The 18,508-nt window shown below is 39.0% G+C and overlaps 2 protein-coding genes across 7 annotated transcripts in view; one reads left to right on the forward strand and one right to left on the reverse strand.

Annotated features, from left to right (window-relative positions):
• Window positions 1-18,508, reverse strand: part of lrba (LPS responsive beige-like anchor protein) — a 177,400-nt gene that overhangs the window by 66,665 nt on the left and 92,227 nt on the right. For all 6 annotated transcript variants that reach the window (XM_041983700.1, XM_041983701.1, XM_041983699.1 and 3 more), the window contains exons 37-39: window positions 10,347-10,471; window positions 4,640-4,783; window positions 2,997-3,133 (exon numbers count right to left, since the gene is read on the reverse strand). In XM_041983700.1, the coding sequence (XP_041839634.1) occupies window positions 2,997-3,133; window positions 4,640-4,783; window positions 10,347-10,471 (406 nt within the window). The remainder of the gene's footprint in view (window positions 1-2,996; window positions 3,134-4,639; window positions 4,784-10,346; window positions 10,472-18,508) is intronic.
• Window positions 138-1,731, forward strand: mab21l2 (mab-21-like 2). The gene has a single exon (XM_041983707.1). The coding sequence runs from the start codon at window positions 541-543 to the stop codon at window positions 1,618-1,620; it is 1,080 nt and encodes a 359-aa protein (XP_041839641.1). The 5' UTR covers window positions 138-540; the 3' UTR covers window positions 1,621-1,731.

Raw genomic sequence — 18,508 nt, forward strand, 5'->3', positions numbered from 1 at the left:
GAGCTCCGCCGCAGCGCCGTCTCCCTCTGGCTGCTCTGATTGGCTGCCTGCGCTGACAGCTCCGCACATGATTGCAGGAGCTGAAGCCCGACCCCTTTGACTCTTGTAAAGGAACCATTCATAAACTACACAAATTCAACTCAAAGCGGAGTGTGGAGGAAAAGTGAGCGGGGGCGCAGAGGAGAGAATAGCATCAAGAAGAGATGAGCGCAGCTCATAGACTGTGTTTTTAACCTTTAGCGTCAACAAGCCAAGGCACGGATTGTAACCCAGAACCTGAATATGAATCTTCTTAGCTGCACTGGAAGTGCTCATGAGTTGGACTGATATTTAGCAAGCTACTACGTTGCATCCCTATCCGTTTCCTCCTTCTAACACTGACGTCCATCCGCTGCATAAAGCAAGGAGAGAGGAAAAAAAAAAACTTTGATTACACATTTTTCCTGTACGGGAAGCATTTGCCTCTGGCTTTACCGGTAAGCATTGGATCCGTCAACTTACTGCGACTCTCCGGTGTACAGCCCGGACCTCTGCCCAAACATGATTGCGACGCAGGCAAAGCTGGTTTACCAGCTAAATAAATACTACAACGAGAGATGCCAAGCGCGCAAAGCGGCCATTGCGAAGACTATAAGGGAGGTTTGCAAAGTGGTGTCGGATGTCCTGAAAGAGGTGGAAGTGCAGGAGCCACGGTTTATCAGCTCCCTTAGTGAGATTGATGCACGTTATGAGGGGATGGAGGTCATCTCCCCAAATGAGTTTGAGGTGGTGCTTTACCTCAACCAGATGGGGGTGTTCAACTTTGTGGATGACGGCTCTTTGCCCGGCTGCGCGGTGCTGAAGCTGAGTGATGGCCGTAAAAGGAGCATGTCTCTGTGGGTCGAGTTCATCACTGCCTCGGGCTACCTTTCAGCCAGAAAGATTCGATCAAGGTTTCAGACTCTGGTGGCACAGGCCGTGGACAAATGCAGCTACCGTGACGTGGTAAAGATGGTAGCCGACACCAGCGAGGTCAAACTGCGGATCAGGGAACGGTATGTGGTGCAGATCACCCCTGCGTTCAAGTGTACTGGGATATGGCCTAGAAGTGCAGCTCAGTGGCCAATGCCCCACATCCCCTGGCCCGGTCCTAACCGGGTGGCAGAAGTCAAAGCAGAGGGTTTTAACCTCCTCTCCAAAGAGTGCTACTCCTTAACGGGGAAGCAGAGCTCAGCAGAGAGCGACGCCTGGGTCCTGCAGTTCAGCGAGGCCGAGAACAGGCTGCTCATGGGCGGCTGCAGGAAGAAGTGTCTGTCCATCCTGAAGACTCTGAGGGACCGTCACCTGGAGCTCCCGGGACAGCCGCTCAACAACTACCACATGAAGACTCTGCTGCTGTACGAGTGTGAGAAACATCCCAGAGAGACGGACTGGGACGAGTCTTGCCTCGGAGACCGACTGAATGGTATCCTGCTGCAACTCATATCCTGTCTGCAGTGCCGCAGATGTCCCCACTACTTCTTGCCAAACTTGGACTTGTTTCAGGGAAAGCCTCACTCAGCCCTGGAGGCTGCTGCGAAGCAGACTTGGAGACTAGCGAGGGAAATCCTCACCAATGCGAAAAGTTTGGACAAATTATAAACTTGTTGGTCGAGGCAGCGCCGAGAAACTTTTTGGGATACAACATAAAAAAGACTATTCTCCAAACTGAGTCTCCAAGAAATGTGAAGAAGAAAAAAAACAGGAAAAACATCGGTAACGCAACAATACAGCAACAAACCACGAAAACCTTTCCAAAAATGGAGCAAATGGGCCACTGCCACAGAGAAAGTGAAGGTACATTTTCGATAAATGTAACACATTTTAGTTGTCTTCTTTCAATGTTTTCACAAAGTGAAGAAACTTTAATTTAAATATATGCACAAACCGTTAAGTGAAAGAATAAATTGTAGCGTGCCAAGTTAATTTTTTTCATGATGTGACTTAAGAAGAAATGTTAATAAAATGTTGCAAATTAAATTACAACTTGGCCTCGTGTTGTGACGTATTTTGACAGCTGAGATGAGAAGAGATCTACTAGGTTATATTTTGTTATTGCCCCTTGAAGAGAAAAAGAGCAGCAATTAAACATCACGGAGGACAATCAAACTAATGTCAGCATTGGAATAACAAGGGAAAACATGCTTTAATCTAAATGTAAAAAGTAGATCGTGCTTGGCTAACTTTAGGCCCCCCAAGTTATTTTCACATGCAATGCGTCACAGGCTCAACAGGATTCTCCTATGAATGTAAATCACCGCGCTTGTGTTCATTTGCAGGCCTGCAAACATCCCCTGCTGCAGCAGCAAAAGCAAAGGCCTACAGAAATGAGACATTAAGCTGATTAATGAATTAATTTTCAATCATGCACTTTAGATTATGGCATCTCACATGCCAAGTTTATTCTGTTTGATTCAGATTTTTTTTTTCTTTTTTAAAATTAAAACAATACGTTTAAGTAGACAGGCACGCCCACTTCAAAAATCATTTCATGGAGTTTTATGGTGATCACCCTGCACCACCACCTGTAGATCAACATCATTCTGTTCTTTTTTTTTACCTCTTTACTGCTCTTTATTTCTAATCAGATGAATATATTTAAAAATTCAGAATAAATAAAGAAACCGTGGGCGTTAGTCAATATATATAGACTATAATATATATATAATAGGTTATGTAAACACACTATACCTCGTAGTTTTTTTTTAAAAGACGTATAACTCCTGATATTGCTACAATAAATAAATAAAGGAAAAAAACAACAGAAGTAGCCAGCGGTAAACAACATTACAGCATGGTTCAACACCCCCTGAACCAGAGATTGCTCTTCGTTTTTTTCAGATGTTTAGACAAAGTTTGATGCATTACTTTATTATTATTTTAAAATACAAGTTAAATTAAGTGTGCAACATTTAGCAGCGGTGTAGGAAATTTGCTTCTGCGTGTGACACTCTGAAACAATCAATGGAGCCCCGTACCTTGGGATCGATGACCTTGAAGTTGGGCTCTTCCTCGTCCACCTCGAAGTAGAGTTCGGAGGCGGTGACGGACAGGGTGCCTTTCACCACCACAGCTGGGGCCACGAGCTGAGCGCTGGTGCTCAGGTTTACAGGGCCTGGAGGAAACACAGTCACTCAGAAGACAAGCAGCACAAGCTGTCAATTTCACACACGCGCACACACTCATGAAGAGGGTTGTCTTTTATTTTTTTTTATTTATTTTTTTAAGTTAAAGCCTCTCTTCTATTTTTTTCCTAAATCTTAAATATTTTGCTTTAAAGTTTTAATGGTATTAAAGGCTTAAAGTGTTCCTTTTGAATGAATTCGCGACTTGTTAAAAATGAGAGTAATTTTGAACACAGAAAATGACGCAGTGTAAATAAGCCCTTTTAAAAAAAAACACTGCCGCCTAAAACTTTGAAGCACAGACCTAATTGTCAGAATTGATTGTCCGTCAGATGCATTGATTGCGTTCTTTTGGGTGAAGCTCTTTTATCTCTCATCAATCTTAATTTATGCCAGTATGACAACGAGAGTCCGGCTCAGGGGAGCTGTGGGTGGAAGCTCTGCCCAGCCGGCTCTGCACATATGAGGCATTGTATTTGCAGATGTGCGCTGCCGAGTTGCGGGCTTGATTTCCCTGAGCACCATGACACTCGTGCAGACGGATGAAATAAACAGACATATATTCATTCCTAAGCCTCTCGTGAACCCCGTGAGTACTGACATGTTATCCGCAGGCTGAAATAACAGTTTTTCTTTTGTTCACTCAAAGACATTCAGTTACACCTGGAGCAGCCAGCTGCTTTAAAATATGAGCCGCACATCTCTGCTACTTATATGAATTTTCACCGAATGTATTTTACCCTATTAAACAGGACTTAGTGTTTAATCCCAGTGTCTTTTAGCATTATTTAATAGCAGTCTGAGCCCTATTAGAGCAGTTTCTTCTGTTATAGCTCAGCACAGAAAACGCGGATTACTCTGCAATCCTATTAGCGGACTGTATGGTATTTAATTAAGACTAGGCTATTTAAACATGTCATATCAAAAGCAACAAGAGAGGCAACATGGTGATTTGGATAAAATTTATTCTGTGATGTTTGTGTCTTATCAAGCTAAGAGACTCAAGCAGGGAGGGGAGCTTAAGGTTTTATTCAAAGCAAAACCATTTTATTAATCTTTGGATAAACTCTGCTATAGTTAAAATCATTTGGAAAGTATATCCTCACTGTTTTACATATCAGTGAAATAACCAGCAGTGTCACACAGAAAACTGCAGGCAGGATTTATGATGAAGTAGGCATTCATTAAGCCTGTGCCTTTGTACTTAAGTCTGAGTTCAAATAGCCAATACAGTAATAGGCCGTGTCACACAAAAATAAAAATTATAGTAAAAAAAATTCAATTAAAATCTAAAAATCAACTATTAAAATGGAAGAAAAAAAATCTGATGCATAGATATTGGAAAAAAAAACATTTAATGAAGTAAAACAATTGCATTCCATTGACAAAAGATTAAGGTAAATGAAAATGAAAGTGATGACATGTCTTTGTCAAGGAGTGAACTGCAAGAAAACGATGGGAAATAGGACGGGAGGGAAGGAGATGAGCTGTTTTACCTGTAAAGTTCTCCAGGTCCTTGTCCTCTAAGGACGACAGAGTGTCGTCGTCTCCGTCAAGGGAAGTCTCACTCTCTGAGTTTTGATTTCCCAGAGCCTGACTTCTGATTGACTGCTTGCCTTTTAGAATATCCTCCTCGGATGCTGGAAAGTGGAAAACGCTGGCTTATTTTACATTTACTGCAGAACACAGTAGAGTGTTGCATGAAGTGTCACACATGGAGCTGAATTCATTTCATAGTCAAGGAATCAAATCTGTTTGACTTTATTGCACTGCAGAGTTTGATAAAAACGGAATCATACCCAGGAAAAAAAAAGTAACTAAATCAAGAACATGATACAGAAAGTTGAATACTTATATTTATGGTTATCAGCAATGTCACACAGATGCAAGTTAAAATCCAAATAAAATAAGTTTAATTTTCAGGACTCTGCTAATTTAAAGCCTATGATCAAAAATTCACATATTCAATTAATAACTACTTAGAGTAGGTTAGGATCTTTTAATTTTATTTCTAAAAATTAAGTTATGTTGATTTTTAATTGCCCTCACTTTAAGCAGGGAATAAACTCAGTTTGCTAACAGAAGAGGGGACACCTTTAATACAGTGTTTACCTATTATTAAATCTGTTTGAAACATTGATCAGCTCAGTTTCCAGACTTTGATTCAACAGGTAGCAGTGCTTACTTGCATTGTTTTATACAATATATACGGGAAAACAGATAGAGAAAAGGACATAATCCTAAACCCAGCCTTTTAATTTCCTTGCTCTTTTAACACGTATTAAAAAAAACAAACACAAATGTATGCAGATTACTAAGATAAGGGTCTCACACCATTCTGATTTCAACTGAACGTGACTTGAGGTTCCACATGGATTATTTTAGAAAAACGGTAATCTGCAAACATTTACAGAGCCCTGCAGTTCCCAGCGGTGCATGGTAAAGATCCACAGACACAAGCCCACAATACAAAGACTGGCTGGCAAGTCATTATTTGTAAACAGAACTTGCAAAACAGTCTGAGCCTTCACTGCTGGTAATCCAGCCATTCAGTAGAAGTAATGTTTCAGAGGTTTAAGTTGCTGAATGCATATCCAGAAGACTTTTTACTCATCATCACCTGAGACTGAGGGCAGATCAGTTGCACAACTACACCATGTAGCTACACTTTGAAACTGCTGAAGGAGCACAGCTAAAAAATCTCTTGTCATGGAAAATATGCAGTTCGCCGATATTTAGAATGGCCTTCCTGTAATTAAACCTCCCCAGAGGATTCTTTAGTTAGCAGCACTGAAATTACTACCAGCTCTCCTAATACGTACCACATGCCATTGTATTCGCACCAAGCAAGTGGACAAGGGACTTATTAGAGGAGCTTAAAAACAAGAGGTGCAACTGAACTTCAATGCATGTGAAGCAGTATTAAGATAGTACCAACATTCAGCACTGGGATGCTAAAAATACAACTTATTTAACAAAACCACAAACAAAGGAACTGCAGTGTAATATAAACCGTAGGAAAAGAAAATGAAAACAATGTGCAGACAGCATTTTGTTTGGCCAAGTCTTTTAGAATAATTAAGAAAAGTTATTTTGACAGAGGTTGTGTCACTTATCACCAACAAAAGAAATGTGGATGTAAATGACAGGCTGTGTGTTAATATTTCAGCCTGTTTTTTTGTTGGTTTGTTTTTCCTATTTTTATTTTGACAATCCTGCAGTTTTAAAGGTGTTGCACATATGTCTGTAGAGGTGGTTTAGGGCTAAAAAAAAAAATCATAAACATGCTAACTCTTCAAACTGGTTCAGTTTTAGTGTGCACTCATTTAGCAGCTGGAACCCAATCATTAAAGTGTGACAGTGAAATATGGAAATTAGCTGAAACTATTTAAAATGGTAATAATGATGACTGTAAAAAAATTAAATAAATTCAAATAAAAAATACAAATAAATAAAACCTTCCAATTTTATTTCACAACTGTCAAACTAGGTAATACTTAATTTCTATAAATTAGACACACACACACACATATATATACACATATACATATATATATATATACACACATATATATATACATATATATATATATACACACATATACATATACACATATATACATATATACATATATACATATACACATATATATACATATATATATACATATATACATATATATACATATATACATATACACATATATATACATATATACATATATATATATACATATATACATATATATATATACATATACACATATATATACATATATGTATAAAATCTACCAAGAAACTTGACCTTCACTCATCACAGTGGGAGCAGAAACGTGAATAAATCCCAACAGGTTACACTTTTTCCAAGACCCCCCACCCCCACCCCATCCACCCCCTTTTCCTGACGGAGAGGTTCAACTACCTGCTTATACAACTATAGGCATGCATGGTCACAGCAATTAAATTGTCAGAATTAACTAATTTGTTTTTAACGGGAGCGCAGCCAGGAGTGTGGTCATGAGGCGAGTATTGATTACCAGAACAGAGACATTAGTCTTCAGGTATTTACTCTGCCACCTCTGGTATACGGGCCTCGTACCAGACCAAATCAATCCCTAGAAAAGATGGTTCTTTCCAGCCATAAATACATAGCAGCGTACTCAAACGTACTGGCAGCCGCACACTCTCCTGTGGAAATCATCTTGGCACAGTATGAATGATAACAGTTATGTATATCTTTAACACAGAAATTGCACATTTTCTCGATGTCTCAAGATACACAGGAATTTTCTTTCACACATCTTGAATATGAAAAAATATGAAAAAACAGTTACAAATTGTCATCCAATAAAAACTTCTCATGAAATCTGAAAAACACTGCCACAAGTAGCCAGCAAATGAGGGTAAGTTCAGGCTTGATCTCATACTAAATATTTTCTTAGAGAGTGAGAGTGCATTTTTGCCCCTGCATCTGATGAATATAATTACAGCCAGATATGACCTTTGTACTCTGTTTGAAAACTCAGTCCTGCATTCTCATCTTGAGCTGCACTTCCGTAACAAATGTCGGGTCGACTAAAACAAGACGAAAGGTTACATCAGAAAATGGATACCGTCAGGCTTCAATGTCAAGAAGTTATTTTAATGATATATTCCCATAGTTCAAGCCAGGAAGTATACTCTCACAAGATACTTGTACTACAAATGACCACTGGCTATTTTTATACACATTTGACTTTGAAACTAAATGTTGTTTGAAGAAATTTATCTACTTCTGCCACTGATTAGTACAGCACATTAGCTATTGTTATTTAGAATAAAACTAAACTCCAGAACGAGTACAACTCAGAGGAAGAGTCTTTGCATTTCCTCCTCCTAGAAATATTTTAAAAATCAATGGCAGAGTATAAGTGATATGTCTGCTCTCTGTCACAACCAAGCTGAAGGAAAAGCATGATAGAATTAAAATAGAAAGTAAAATTCACAGGATGCTGTAGAAGAATAGCCACCAGCTGGACTCGGGCCTCGCTGCACAGCTGCCTCCACACTGAAGCCATTACTGCAGACCAGAAGTCTCCCAGGATCCTAAGGGTCTCCAACACTTATTGCTTTTAGATCATATTCTTATTGACTCCTGTCACACCTGCCATTCGTCTTTGGGAAAGATGATACTTAAAGGGACATTTGCAGGTGAGACATTTTTGGTCCTAAAGTGGTCATTTTTTGGAGCAGAGTAATTGATTGTGCTGGATAATATAGACCAAGCAAGACAATGATTCCAAAACCTGGTGTGTGTTGTATATTTGCAGACATTAGGGATTACATGCACTTCAGAGGAGAAATGCGACTCCTGGTGTCAATGCAGGGACATGTCACTGAGATATTTTACTTATGACTGCTAGAAATATATAGGTGTGAAAAAGAAAATAAAACATATTTGAAATCTTTGAGATTTTAAGTGTCATGGAATAAGAAAAGATCATCTGTTCCTTAGATAGTCTTTAAAAAGCTCATTACAACTTAAACAAATGACATATACTGTGTCCAAAACTAAGCTAAAATACTGATCCGTAGTGTGAAAAACTAACTTCAAGATTCAATAGCTTGTAGAATCACCTTGAGCAGCAATAACTTTAAAGTAATATTATCAGTCTACCATATCTTTGTAGATGATTTTTGGCCTCAGTCTTACATTTGACTGTCAAACACTTTGATACAGAGGAGTCCATGGTTGATGCAACAACTGCAAAATACCCAGTTCCAGTTGCTGCAAAACAAGTCCAATCATCAGCCCTCCACCACTGTGATTAACAGTTGGTACAGTATAAAGTGTGTCGATTTGCTCTGCTTAATTTTCACCAAACAATATGCTGTTACTTATGACTTTACAGCTATTTTAGTCTCATTGTACCCAAGGCCATTGTTTTCAAAGTCTTGTGGTTGGTTCAGATGCAACTTTGAAAACCTGTTCTTAGAGAGAAGAGGCTTCCTCCTGGCATTCCTTCCAAACTCAAACTTGTTCAGTCATTTTCCACATCTGTCATCATAAAATGTAATATTTCTAACTGAGCTAAGAGAGGCCTGTAGAGTCTGAGATGTAGCTCTTGGGACTTTTGCAATGTCTCCATGCATTGTGCATTCAAACTTAAGTGTGAACTCACATAGATGTCCACTCCCACCAGATTTTTTTTTGTCTTTCCCGCCTTGGCATTTTGTTAACAGACACAAACACATAAGAATGCTTCAGACCAGTAAAGTGTAAACATTTATGCTTTTATAGAGGTGCTCAGACTCCTACTGCTACTTGCCTTCTTAATTCCTATGCATAGTTTTCAAACATCGATTCTGTATTTTGGCTTAGTTTTTGTTAAATAATGACAGCATAGTTTTATATGTTGTTGGCTTTGTATTTACCATATTTTAGAAACTTGGAAGGATCAGATGCTTGTTTATTATGTTCTGACACAAAGTTTTTGAACTGAAAGGGTAAGTACTTTTTTAATGACTTGAGTTAAAAGGTTATTTAAAGGTTCATTTATATACCACCCCCCCCCCCCAAAAAAAACAGAAGATGCACCTAATTTTAATCCTGAAAGGGAAAAGAAATGAATATTGTTGGTTTTAAATGACAAACTTAGTACCTCCACTGATAACTTTGTTAAAGTTGTTAAAGAAATACAGAAATCACCAAAATTACATAGCTATAAATATTCTTAATATTTCCTGCAAAAAGCCCAATCTGGCAGTGTATCCTATGATTAAAAGCAGCTAAAGGTTTACTCCTCAAATGAACTTTCATTCAAACAAAAATGACAAAGGGAATTAAACATGAGGGCTGTGATTTCTACTTACCACTAATATCAGCCACTGTCATGCAGCCATTCAGAAAAGAAACAAAAATAAAGAAAAAATGTAAAAGCATAAATAAATGTAAAAAAATTAATTGCATGTTGCTCAGACTGATTCTTTGAAATAAAGCAAACTTCTGCTCTGTTTAGTTTGCTGTACATAGTGGTGCACAGACTATGAAATTACCAATGTGAAATTCAAATGTGGGTGTGATTTTATTGTATGTTATGGTACAATAAATCTTTTATTGCAACAGGAGGACTAATTTTTATTGCCTTGTACCTTGTGGAAGTGGGTAAGGAAGGGCGTGCAAACAGCAGGCAGGGATGAACTACTGTGGTGGACGGGACTGACCGTGTTCAGCTGCAACTTTGAGCGTAGCTTCTGAGTGACTGGATCCGAAAGGGTTCCTGATGAAGCGGCGTCGCCTCCTTAAATCGTCCTCCCAGTAGTCCAGGCGCCAGAACTCCCTCGGTCGGCTGCAGCGAGACAGAGGTAGCACATGTGTTAGCAATTACCAGCCAGCATGGTATAGTAGCCCAGCATTAGCACTTGGTCTGAGCAAGCGCACATAAAGCCTTCATTGTGTTTGGAGTTTCTTTTTCATATAACTCAGTAACCCTCATCAAAAATCATTGTCTCACTACTCCTGACATTGACTTGATGACCATCCTTGGGGTAAAGCTGTCCCCTCTCTTCAACCCCCCCCTCCAAACTGTTTTAGAGGAGGTGAACTGAGTAAGTGAGTACCATCACACTTGAATGAGCACATGACACTGATCATTTTCCACACACTTTGGGGACACGTGCTTCCATTCTAGGCTCATTTTAAGCCCAGCAGGATACCTCTTGTCAGGACCCATGGCTAGCAGGATAAAGAGAAGGCCATTACAAACACAGAGGAGGGGTTGGATAGCATTACCAATATTAATCACTGTCTTTAGCTCCTATTTTTCTTTTTTACTTCTCCCTTAACCAGAGCTGGTCAGCAAGTTATTCATCTCTTGAAAGAAATAAAGTGTTAACTTTTAATAAGAACTCGCTGCTGTTTAGGATTGTGTGTGTACAGTGCACTCAATAAAATCCATTTTTAGAGGTTTAACCAAATTATTATTTGAGCCATTCATTAACCATAGCTCGGAGCTGAATCCTGACTGATTCAGTTATCGTTCTAAATTTTGGTTTTTCCCATGTTGATTTTTACCTCTTATTCAAATAACAAAAATATAGGCTTAATTAATAATAATAAAAAAAACATAAAAAAAAAAAAACAAACAAACAAAGCTTTCCATAAGAAGCCACAGTGCGTCCTGGGAAGTCAGATGTTTTAGGAAGACACAGTTTATGGTGTCAGTGGCATGGGCTATGACAGGAGAACCCCAGTATAGTTTATGTGATCTTTTCTCTTGAAAAGCTGCTCTGGCCCGGAGCTCCTCACAAATCTTCAGTCCAACACCAACGATCACACAGGGGCCTCTAAAAGGGAAAGTAGCTTTACGCAAGAAAATAAATGTAATTTCCAAGCAGGCCATTTAAAACCCCATATGCCCTAGTTTGATTATTTTATTTATTGTTATTAAAATTAAAAAGACATAAATTAAGTGAAATCTGTTTCAAAAAGTCGATCAAAGAATCAACAACTGCTGTTGCTTATGTTTTAAGTGTGGAAGTAAACCTGCCCGTGTGGTTCACTTATTTCAGAGCACAGTGAATGACAATGTGAAAATGTTGAGTTCAACTCTTGCATGTGTGAACTAAAAAAAAAAAAGTGCATGTGGGTGCAAATGATGCATGTTGGAAAGACACATAGGATGCAGGTCTGTGCAGGAGCAGATTTCTCTGCAGTGACAAAGACCGTGCTCCGTGTTTGAATGTGATAGGCCTGCAACACAAATGGCCACTTCATCATCCTGCCTGCAATGGTATTCATCTATGAAAATAATTATCAAGGTTGTGCGTGGCACACAGTCTCTTGGAAGGTGGGGATCTGTCCGACTCTCACAATACACATTAATCCATCAGGAGGGGAAGCGATGCCTGGTGTAATTAGTCACAGCACTGGAAGGGGTGGGGATCACCTCTGCCAGTCATTTTCATCCAGAGAAGGCGACAGTGGAAGTCCTAATGATGCGGTCCAAGCAGAGGTGGATGGACGATGAGAGATACCTCGTCATCAATCCCTGATGAGAGTGCCGCCATAACAAGAATGGAGATGTACAGCGCTATGCAACCCCCATGCTGAATACTGAGTGTGTTTCCACAAAGATAATAAATTATTCAGTGCTCATCCATCCTCACTGGGCATCCTGGGCAGAATTTACTGAGGCACCATTCTTCAAAACAACAACAATTAAAATAACAAAAGGGCCAGTGTTGCGCCGTGGCTCACGCCAGCCACTTGTGTAATTAGTAATTAGTTCGGCCATAAAAGGTGTTGCGAAGGTCTGTTTGATAGGCTCAAAGTGGCTGCTGATAAAAGTGGTGGAAACACAGAGGTGATTTCTTTTTTAGTTTTTAATATCTAAAAAGCACTTACATCTATATGTGTCTGCAAGCCAAACACAAGGCCATACTGGCTACTGATGAAACTGAGTCCAAAAGAGTTACGTGACAGAGCAAATATTGTTTTAAACATCTTCTAAATGTTGGAGATTGAAGTTGCACACTTTAAGGAACCAACAAAGAGAATGAAAGGTGAGAGCGCAAGTTTCTCCTTTTATGTTGTCCTGAATCTCTTTCCGCTTCATCAATTACCAAACAGTTACGCCTTCAATTTTAAAAATCCAACACAGACCATCAACAACACTGCAAGGCTGTGTCTTAGTGCTGGACTTTAAATTGCACTACTAAATTCTTCATTTACATCCAAACAGAGGAGGTGTCCAAGTAGATCTGGTATGGTTAAGTGAGATAAAAAATAAGAACTGGAAGAAGTGTTCAGGACTAATGCAATGTTTATTTAGAAAGTTAAACATTTAGTCAAGCGCAGGGCCAGATGAGCTTTATTAACTACATCTTCTACGCTAAACTTCTCCCGCAAGGATTAATGCCAACAAACCGACAAGAAGAAGAAATGTTAAGGAAATATATCATGATATGGCAGCTGATAACTGAAAATCCATTTATTTAAAAAAGTCTTTAAGCAGTAGTTCAGCATACTGACAGCTAGCCAGAATACTAAGGTTGTTTGTATTAGTTTTTAACAACATATTTTTTCTTCTTTTATTTATTAATGATTTTTTTTGTATCAAATGTTTTCTGCCACGCTAGCCCAACATCCCTTAGGGAGTGGTTTGGATTTAATATCCCAAATAAAGCACTAATCTGTGGTTAAGAAACTCTAAAACAAAGCATTTAAATCCAAGCCTTCTCTATTAATCATCATTTTGTACATTATTGAGATCAGTATGTGCAAGTTGTTGAGCATGGGGCCCAAAATTGCTTATCAATATCAAATGGACAGTTTAAACATGTTAATAGATTCTCTCTGCAGGCCCTGAATGTTTGATAGCGGCACTGCTTCAATGGTGCTATTGTTTGTTTGCTGACAAGGACAAATGACAACCATCTATCAAGATTAATTCAGGCAAGAGACAGACACATTGAAGTTTTCCCATCATTTTCGGTCTTCACAAGTCCTTTTTGTGTGTGTCCGCATAATAAAAAGTGATACTAAAAATAAGTATTAAAGCTAAAGAGGCATAATTTTTCCTTCCTTGACTATTTTTTTATTATTTTTTATTTCACTGGAAGTCTGCATTTTGGGGAAGTGAGGATAAATATAGACAGGCAATGAAAATAAATACTGTTATGCATTGGTTTACATTCACAGCATCTTGATAGCATGGAAATGATAACATGACCTTTGTTATAGTATGTAGAGTGGATTTGCTTTCATATATCACTACAAGTGACTGCACTTTGGCACAAACAGTCATTCATAACCTTTCTGCTAAATTAATTTGGGTATAGTCAATGAGACCTGCATATGAACTGGAGATTTTCCCCCTTGCTTATTTTATCTTAATGCCAGTTCCTATTGGCAGCTCTCAAATTGCTCAAACATTGCTGCTATCCCCAAGATCATTTTGCTTTGATTTGCATAAACCATGTGTTTAGAAGAAACAGGAGAGCAGAGGGAGATTGGGGATTTGTCATGTTGAGGAGCGGCTGCTGGAGCACTGGCTCTTTGTCAAACGGTGGCAGAGATGGGATCTCCAGGCTCAAATTAAAATGAAACAGGACCAAACACCTTCCCACTGAAATTGTTAGGCATGATTAAGTTGCACAGGAGTGATTTTCTACTAGTGCATTAATGTCTATCCTTCCCACTCCAATGGGATGTACAAGAGACCGTCTACATGTGTTAATTCACCTCAGCTAATGTTGTTTACAAGACATAGCAGAGGTGATGCTGGGGTCACACACATGGAAACATTTCCATCTTAGTCTTTTAAATGATAGTTTGCATGTACTTTTGTACATCCTTACAATGAATCAACTTATTTTTCTATGTTTCATATGACAAACTGTCTGCAATTAAAATTTAATTTACATTCAATAGAAAATAAAACTATAATTTTAAATAGTAATGCAAGTTAGTAGCATCTTTTGGTTTGATCACTCACGTTCGCTGATCTTGCTAAACAGTACATGAGTGTTGGCACTTGCATTATCAAGAAGATATAAGCACCCAACACTCCTTCCAATTAACTCCAATTTATCCAACAGCCTTCAGAAAGTGATCTGAGAAACGCGAGAACGCTTCCCTGCAACATCGCTGGCATATGAGGATCAAAGTAATCCCAAGGGTGGATGACAAAAAGGCTGCAGACTCCCCACAATGCAGTGCAGCCAAATAAAATAATGCAAATCAAGGCCTAATTACCACCAGCTTAGCATGAGGTTTCCAATTAGGAGCAATTACATTCGGTGTAAATCCACCAACAAAAGAAAGATGATTACACACCAACTGTATCAGATTTTATAGAAGGCAAAAGGAGGAGTGTTGCATTAGAAGGCAGTAAATACTACACAGACAGGAGCGTTTAACATGCTGCATAAGAAAAGATTTTTCCACTTCTTGCATTATCAGTTTTATAGAAGTATCAACAAGATCATAAAATGTATAAACAGACTTCCACTGCGACAGCACCAAAGTGGTACCATCTGTATTTTTGATGTAGAGTCACATTTTTCCTGAGATTTTGACAACATGCATTTAAGGCCATTTATCACTACTACAGCGAGGTAATGAGGGCATCCACTGGACTGGAGTTGCATAATTCTGCCATTACTGGCCCATTGTAATAATCCTCTGACCTCTAGCTTTCAAAGTTGATCTTGAATGGTATGACAAATCTGAGCACGTATACCCACGCTCCTAACACACCCCAAAAGAAAAACACAGCCGAGGAGCTCAAGGTTAGCGAAGATTGGAAGTCTCAAACGTTTTTTCCTCTCAGACTGAAGGTTCCTATTTTAACACAAACACGGAGCCACGTTTAACCTTACACCTTAAATGACAAAACCAACTAACAAGTCTGACATTAAAGCTCAAAAGTATTTGTTTAAAACTTTTTAAAATAAATTTCAGGTTCGTTTACAATGTATGACACCTAACTGTTAGGATAAAGGAATTACTGCCAATTTAGTGTACATTAAACAAAAATTTTATGTCTTCTCTCTTTTTACTCAGTATGTAAGGCTGTGGAGTTTCTTGCTTCAGAGTCTTGCAAAGCTTGACAATCTCATATTGGACCTTTTGCTGTTCAAAAGCACCTCTTTCCCTCGCTCCATCCACCTTTCCCTCAGTAATGGCTTTGGCTATTATAGTACTGAGAGTTTACAGACTATAATGACCATCCAATCATTTCATCCACCCACATAAAGGTCTTGTCTTTTTCTCTCTTTTTTGTTGGTAAATCTGGAAAATACAAGTTTCACCTCATTAATTAAATCTAATAAATCATGGCATGATTTTGCTGTACATATTTTAGATATCCTCTCTAACAGAATAAAAGAAAAGAAAACAATGTACCAAATCAGCCCTGTTATCTTTTTCCAGCATCAATTCTTAAGATCACAGCATACACACCAAACTTCCTTTAGTCTGATGCTGTACGAATGGTGCTGAACTTGACCTCGGACACACAAATGGTCATCTGAGGTAAATCTACCGCAAGAATATAAGGTGAAGATCTATGAGGAAAGGATAACGCTCAGTCTTTACAATGCTATACGCTTCATAGCAGGAAGCACAGGTGTTTTATGTGTCCTTCCTTTAGCTCTAGTTGCACAAGAAAGTGTTGGATTCTAAAGATAAAGACCATTTTTTCCCCCTTTTTTTTTGGAAAATGTTGAAAGTAGCAAAATAAATGGCCTGCTAGTCCCATGGTGTAATTACAGTGGCTGGAAGCATACCAATCTATCAAGAGGAAGAAGGAGGTGGGGGCTGACACGCTGCAAAGGGGTTAGTCAAAGGAGATAGCCTTTGACTAACTACTGGCCCTGGACAATCGATACTCTGCAGATATTGCATCCAGGCAGAAAGGAGAAAAAAAGCCCTAAAAACTTCCCAAATGGCTTTTCATTCAGATATTGATCAGCACCCTTTTATCGTGACCTTGCTCCACTAAGGCCATATACTTTCTTAAGGGTATATGAAACACATAAATCTGATAGTGGCTACAGAATCCTGCTTCGCTGTGAGCAGCCAGGCGGGGAGGTACGATGAGGTAATTGGTCTTTCTGGGATGGCAGCCTCCTTCCATACTTCATAACTAGCATTCCATTACATTCCCGGGCAGCGATGAAGAAGACCGGCAATACTGATGGGGTGAGTTGACTAGGGGGAATTAAAGATGTAAATGGGCAGCTTGTGTTGTGCATGTATACTGTTTATATTAAATGTTGCTAACCAATGCATGCATGTTAAATAATTTTTATTATAATTCAAGAGTAGTAGGTTTAGCTGAGTTACTTTCCCTTCTTGTCATTTTAAATAATCTGCCAAATGTAATTTTTTGAGTCTCAGTCTTTGCTTCAACACTTAACCCTGCTAACATATGGACATCATCAGTTGTTAATATGTTTCACCGTGACACTTTGTTACTGTTCCTCGCAGGCCCAGCCACTGTACTGTATATACAGTCGAGGTAAATGTTATCATTAAGGCCATATTCTAGTTCATATCCATGAGGCAGACTGCATGGTAGGGCCCTTGTGGCATGTTTTTTTCTGTAACCAATGGAACGCATGTCTGTCAAACTTGAATGGTCTCCCCAGAGATTTCAGTAACATCCCTTTTTGTCAGTTGCAACTTTTCTGTCACAGACACATGTCAAAGAATGATTAATGAAGCAGAGGATTTTGCATTAAAGCCGTTTAAGGACTTTGGTCCAGGGGATGTCTGTGTGACACAGGGAGGATGGTTTACAGAAACAAATATAACAGAGGGCAGGCTTGTATTGCTCTGTGTATGTTTATGCTATATGTTTATGACTGTATCAAGGCAGATGAATGATCACAAGCTGATCCCTGGCTAATTGGTTTTGAAGTAGTGAGGACCTGGACTAAAGAAAACAACCATCTCTGAGACAGAGGCTGCAGCTGCCAGTGCTTAATACATTGGGTAAAGTTTGTGTTTAGACTTCAAGTATTTATAAGCAAACTAAAAAGCCATTACCAGATGAAAATTACCAGTTAAGTTCTGGTCAAAGTAACGGACTCAACCATTTCCAAGGAATTTAGGATTGTCCGACTTTGTTTTTTTTTAGTTAAACAGTGAAAGTGATAAATTCATGTTTTGCAGGAAGGTAGGACATAGAAATGCCTCCAATTATAAAAATCTGGCTTATAGTCAGTAAAACTCTGGGTGAAGGAATTTGAATGAGAGTTCAATATTTTTCCATTCTGCAGGAAAGACTACAAATGGAATCAGATGGTTAGATAAGTCAGCAGCTGCAGAGTTTTCCATCCAGCAAATGAAACATGCTCTGAACACTTTACTACAATTTTGCACAACCACTCGGTGTATAAGTGGCGCTCGTGGAAAGGATGTCGTGCAAAACTGCCACTGTCTCGTCTTGGTCTCCATCTCAACTTTTGATCCTTCAGGAACAAATATCTCTCCCTCCCATCCTCTGTTTCATCCATCTCTTCCTCTCCCTCTGTCTTCCTGCTCCTCTAGTGTCACGCATTTCCGAGAGTTCGTGTATTCTAAACTGTTATGTTCTTGTTTCCTATGGTTATAATATCCATTGACATGCTGGAGTCCCATTTCCTTTTTCAGCCATGCATCTATGGTACCAGCACAGCTGTAATGTCCAGTGTGTCCATAAAACGCATGCGAGCCGGCGCAGACACTGTGCAGACCTCGGCTTTAAGACATGCATTACACTCAGTATTATGCGCCATAATTGTGATTTAAGTCTAGAATGAAAGTGTACAAGTAGATATTTATCTGGTTGCGACAGCTTCTCATGCAATCATTTATTTAAAAAAATATTTTGTAA

Source organism: Melanotaenia boesemani, chromosome 4, assembly GCF_017639745.1.
Source record: "Melanotaenia boesemani isolate fMelBoe1 chromosome 4, fMelBoe1.pri, whole genome shotgun sequence".
NCBI lineage: Eukaryota > Metazoa > Chordata > Actinopteri > Atheriniformes > Melanotaeniidae > Melanotaenia > Melanotaenia boesemani.

What these genes read in the sequence shown, in the direction of transcription:
- mab21l2 (XM_041983707.1), top strand. Translation starts at nt 541, where the DNA reads ATGATTGCGACGCAGGCAAAGCTGGTTTACCAGCTAAATAAATACTAC.